General features: G+C 31.3%; 1 protein-coding gene across 1 annotated transcript; it reads left to right on the top strand.

The window, feature by feature from the left end:
* Window positions 1–313: 313 nt before the first annotated feature.
* On the top strand, window positions 314–1,893 carry LOC129303688 (UDP-glycosyltransferase 83A1-like). Its single transcript, XM_054943167.1, has 2 exons — window positions 314–830; window positions 984–1,893. The coding sequence occupies exons 1-2, from the start codon at window positions 314–316 to the stop codon at window positions 1,847–1,849; spliced, it is 1,383 nt and encodes a 460-aa protein (XP_054799142.1). The 3' UTR covers window positions 1,850–1,893.
* The last annotated feature ends 4,107 nt before the right edge of the window (window positions 1,894–6,000 follow it).

Raw genomic sequence — 6,000 nt, 5'->3', positions numbered from 1 at the left:
GAAGTTTTAACTAGATAGGAGCATCGTTGCTCCCATCAGTCAAAACGATTCGTCGCTTAATTGATGAGTATCCAGTGCTCATCTTAACGTTGAGCATGGAACTGAACCTCTTTTGCTTGCGTCTAGTTTTTTGTTTTTAACCCCAAAATTTCCATTTACCCCAGTCAAACAAAACTGTAGACAACTTCCATCAATCAAGTATCAAAAGCCTGAAATAAATTAAATAGGTTCCTACTCAAACCTGCCCATTCTTCAGACTTCAAGTCACGCACTTTAAAACTCAACCTTATCTCTTTCACACTCAAACACAGAAATGGGGATCCCTCACTTTCTCGTCATCCCATTCCCAGCACAAGGACACTTGAATCCCAGCATACAGTTCTCTCATGCTTTGGCCAAAAATGGCTGCCACGTCACTTTCCTCAGTACAGAGTTCAACCACAATAAGGCACTGATGCTGAAGGCTGCTGCAGCGAGTTCTGATCATCATCAAGACAACCTCTTGGGGTCAAAGATCAAACTAGTCTCTTTCCCAGATGGTTTGGATCCTGAAGATGAAAGAAGAGACCTCCAGAAACTGCTTTTTTCAATCAGAAACACAATGCCTTCAAGGCTTCCTAAACTCATCCATGAGATTAATGCTTTAGATGGCAACAACAATAATAATATCACTTGTATTGTTGTTACTATAAATATGGGATGGGCTTTGGAAGTTGGCAGCACATTGGGAATCAAAGGCGCTTTGCTCTGGCCTGCCTCTGCAACTTCCTTGACTCTTTCTGACTCCATCCACAGTTTCATTGATGATGGTGTTGTTGATTCTGAATATGGTAAGATCTCTCGTACCTCTATTAAGTTTAGTAGTTGTTTGCAAATATATAAGACTACTTCTTTGGCCTTGAATGATTTTACTTGGGACTGAATATTCTAATTAGATCATGGCCCCAATAGGGAAAAATTAAAATTTACATTTTGCATTTCAGGACTTCCAATGAAAGCCCAGAAAATTCAGCTTTCTCCAGACATGCCTCTGATGGACCCAAAAGACTTGCCTTGGTGCAGCCTGGGTAAGGTCTACTTTGAACACGTGAAACGAGAGATGCAAACTTTCAAGTTATTAGCACAATGGTGGCTCTGCAACACCATCTATGAACTTGAACCTGCGGCTTTTTCGTCATCACCAAAGCTCTTACCAATTGGTGGGCCAATGTTAACAAGTAGTGACCACAATCCAACATCATTTTGGGAAGAAGACAAAACTTGCTTGCACTGGCTTGATCAACAACCTCCTCAATCTGTAATATATGTTTCTTTCGGTAGCTGGTCAGTGTTGGACCAAAACTCGTTCACAGAATTAGCACTTGGACTTCAACTTTTGAATATGCCTTTTCTTTGGGTTGTGAGGCCTGGGAATGATGAAAAAATTGCATACCCAGATGAGTTTATCGGAAGTATTAGTAATAAGGGTAAAATTGTTGGTTGGGCCCCACAGAAGATGGTCTTGAAACACCATGCAATAGCTTGTTTCATTAGCCATTGTGGTTGGAACTCAACCATGGAAGGTTTACATGGTGGCGTACCTTTCTTGTGTTGGCCATTTCGCAATGACCAGTTTGTGAACAAGTTTTTTATCTGTGAGGTGTGGAAGGTTGGACTGGGACTTCACAAGCATGAAAATGGAGTAATATCAAGAGATGAGATCAAGAAGAAGGTGGAGCAAGTTCTTGGCTGTGAAGATATAAAAGCAAGGTGCTTGAAATGGAAGGAGATTGTGATGGAAAACATGGAAAAAGAAGGTAGTCAATCTATAAGAAATTTCCAAAACTTTATCAAGTGGACCAAGGAGTAAACATTTTCTTGATGGCCTAGAATTTATGTATGTTTCAAATAATCTCAAAAGCAATTTTTCCTTTCATATTTTTTTCTATATTTTTCTTTATAATTTTATCACTGACTGATTCTAAAAGAAAAGTTCATAAGAATAAAAAAAAAATCAAAGGAAAGTAACATTCAAGGACTATGAGGGGAATTTAATGGCTAAAAAAAGTTAAAAAATTTTGATGTGACACTGCAGGATCAAGAGGACCAGTTTAAAAATAATTTTATCATGTGAAATAATCTGTCTTGTTGAATTTATGACTTATGCTTTAAATTTTAACAGAAAATGCAAATTTAAATGATTAAATTTAAAAAGAATCTAGTCATTATTTGAACATTTTAAGAATTTACAATTTTATCTCTTAAATTTGTAATTTTGTCATTTGCAACTTGCTTTCCCAAGTTTAATTGGAAGACAAATTTTAATGATTAAATTTAAAAAGAACCATGTCATCATTAGCACAGGAATTAATAATTTTGTCTCTCAATTTTACAATGTTGTTTTGTTGAATTTACAATTCATCTTTCTAATTTTAAAATTGAGAACAAATTGTATTTGTATTATATGAAAAATACTAATTAAGAATCCAAATGACTTACTTTACATTTTAAAATTTGTTGGAACTTTACTTGAATAAAATTATAAAACGATCCCCTTTAGACTCAAGTATCATTCCCCATATATTTATATAGCATAGACATGAATCGCAATATTGATAGCTAGCTAACTTGACAAATCCATTGTAAGAATCTGCAGCAAGTGCTGAGGACGGCATGCTTATCATTCGGATGAGTGATCTTGACCCTTGACTTTATTTTAAAATGATATATATTGTTGATTTTAAATTAATTTTTAAATATTTTACACATATATTTATGAAAAAATTATAAAAAATTAATAGTAAATCTGGATTATTTAAAGTATATTTAAATAGTCAATTTATAAAAATTATAAAAATTTAATATTAAATTAGATAGTTTAAATTATATCTATACTATCCAGAATATATTTGAATAGTCAATTTATAAAAGTTATAAAATATTTATATTGAATTGGACTATTCAGATTAAATATGTACTAATAAGATTGATGATGAATATATTTATTAAAAATTTGATCTTTTTTATGCATTTTCATTTTGATAAATATAAAATAAATAAAAACTTAGATATGAATATTTCAAATCCCGTCAAGGGTGATGTGTACCAAGTATGATAATGCTCATCATCTAATGAGCACCGAAGACAATTTAACTTTAATATTAAATTTTTTATAATTTTTTTATAAATATAACATTTAAAATATTTAAAAATTAATTTAAAAGTAGTAGCAGAGATTATTTTAAAAGCATGCTCATCATAATGCAGCTCCCTCCCATTGTTAGCCATCACTGTGGTACCAACTGACACCTTTAGTTATTAATATCTTTTGTAACTAGAAAGGCGGGCTGGGAATGGGAGAACCTTGGCTAAGGATTCGTTTTGAAACTCGGACCTAATCAAGTGGTTTGACTAGTCCAACTGCTACCTGCTAATTAAAGTGACTTAGTTCAATGGTTGGACCAATTTAGCATTTAGATTGTGTTAACTAGATTAATTTTAAAAAAATTAGATTTGACTCAAAAATCAAAGAGAGTCAACCTAATTTAAAGTTAAAAATTAAAAAAAAATTAGGTTAAGTTGTTTAAATTTACAATTTATCTTTTCTAATTTTTATTTCTCTTGTCTTTTTTTTCTAATTTCTAATATATCTTTTACAACTCAGACTCAATCTCCAATCTCTTCTCCAACCTCTGCCTTTAGCTCCAATGGTTTAGCTTTTGGCATCGAGATTAAAAGCTTGTGAGTTATGACATGACAGCGTGTCTCTAACTCCAGCATTTGCTTCGAGATTGTAAATTTGTGTCGACATGTATTTACCTCTAGCTCCAGTAGTTTAGGTGTCTAGCCTTTGGCATTGAGATTCCAAGCATTATCAACATATTAATATTTTATTTATATATTTGTATATATAAATATTATTTTTATTTAATTATTATGTCATCGATTCGACAGCCAATCTAATCGATTGAATCATAAAAACTACAATCCGTTGCTTTTTCTGGTTGAACCAAATGGATGAACCTTGATGGATTAGGATTTGCACATTTGAACCATATTATTTATTTAAAAAAATAAATAATAAATAATGGAGAGAGTTTTGGCAAAAAAAATTGCCACAAAAGAAGTATATTTTGGAATAACTCTTGATAAAATTAATATCATACATTTATGATGTGAATCTTTTTGATTGCATGGAATATCATATTAGAACTTCTCATATTGGTGTAATTTTTTTAAAAAAATATTGAAAAAAAATAAATAAATGAATTAACAAGTTGAGTTATTTAACCCACAAACCTTCTATAATCAAGTTGGATTGAGATTGTTTATAATTTATACGAAAATAAGTTGAACTTGAACGCAAACTAACCCATATTGGTAAATCCACATGGTCCGCATTAACTCATATTCCCGCCTCTAAACCCAATCTTTGCAGGGAGAGGCAGCTTCAACTGTAGCTGTGCTCCATTATTGGGCTGGATTCGCTTGCCTTAGTAGAAAAAGAAAATGTGTAAATCGTTTTTAAGGTCTACAAGCAGAGCACGTACGAAAGAAGGAAGCACCACGTGCATATTATTTCTCTTTAGATGCTAAAGCCTACAGTTTTATTAGCTTAGCCTAATTGAATAGCTTGTTGAACTCCAGAACAGCATTTCTCCACAAAGAAGGTTGATTATTTCAATGGCCACTTGCTTATTTTTAATCAATTAGATGTATCCTTAATTCATATTAATTAAAACAGAATAATCAGCAAGAAATTACTTCCCACAATTAAATTGCCACCCAACCCACAATCTAAATCAAACAGAATCAATACAATTCAAAGACACTCAAATGGCAAGTAACTGAGAATAAAGCGAATATATCAGTGATCTGCTCAGGAGTTGCTTCAATGGAAGATTCAGGCTCCTGAATCAACTTTTTAAACCAATCCACAAAGTTTTCGTTTCAGAGCTTTTGCTCCACTAAGTTTTTGTTGTGCGTTAAATTTAATTGAAAAAAAAAATTGTTATGGGCTTAGTATGGCATTCCAATCTTGAGCTTATTTTACGTAGGTTAAAAATATTGGATTTAAAAATCCAATTACATTGAAAATCTCTAATTTTTCAAAATCAAATCCTTTAAAAAACATGTTTAAATGGATAGTTTGTCAAGTTCAATTCTTATTCCCAATTCTACTCTCCAATATCATTTTATCTTGGATCTATTTTTTTGTATACTTTCAACAAAAGTTTTTCATCATTAAAAGTTTATTTTTAGCTTTTTTAAAATAATAATTTATATTATGACTTTTAGTGGTGACATTCGTTGTTACCAAATTTTTTCTCAAAAAATATTAATTTATTTTATGCCACGTCACTTCACCACATGTATATCACCTTGCTACCTTGTGCCATGTCACACACTACATGTTCAGCAGATGTTGCCACTTTTGCCATGTCACATGCCTGATAACCCTTGGTCGTATAGGCTCAAATTAATAAAGTTAACTCTAATTTAGTTAGGGTCAACCAAGATTGAATCTCTCAAGGAGTTGCTATTCTAAAATTTTAATGGTTAAAAATACAAATAAAATAATAAGTAATAGTTTGTTCAAACTATCTAAAATTAAAACAATAAAAGCTATTACTATTTTTTTCTTTTGTTTATTTTAATGAACTAAATTGGAATGGATAAAGTGAAAAAAGTGTAAAAATGTGAATAAAATCAATTATATGAACTTTTCTTAGATGATTTAATTACCTAATTCTTGCTTCTAATTTTAATTTTAATTCCTCTCCAATTAATTGGATTAATGGTACTTAGAATTTTTTAAATTGAATACTAAGTTACTTATTACCATTAGTGGCCAATTAACGATAATAAACAATCCAATACTATAAAAATTATCTAATTGCTAGATAAATTAATTTGGATAGCTCTTAACCTTTACTCCAAACATAACACAATTTGTGTTCAATTGAGAATTTAAGTACTAGCCAACAAATATAACAAACACAATTGTGTCTCACTTATATA

Source organism: Prosopis cineraria, unplaced genomic scaffold (genome assembly GCF_029017545.1).
Source record: "Prosopis cineraria cultivar Desert tree isolate PC_DT_omini unplaced genomic scaffold, ASM2901754v1 PC1, whole genome shotgun sequence".
Lineage (NCBI taxonomy): Eukaryota > Viridiplantae > Streptophyta > Magnoliopsida > Fabales > Fabaceae > Prosopis > Prosopis cineraria.
Note: the sequence above shows the minus strand (reverse complement) of the source record. Positions and strands in the feature narration are given on the sequence as shown.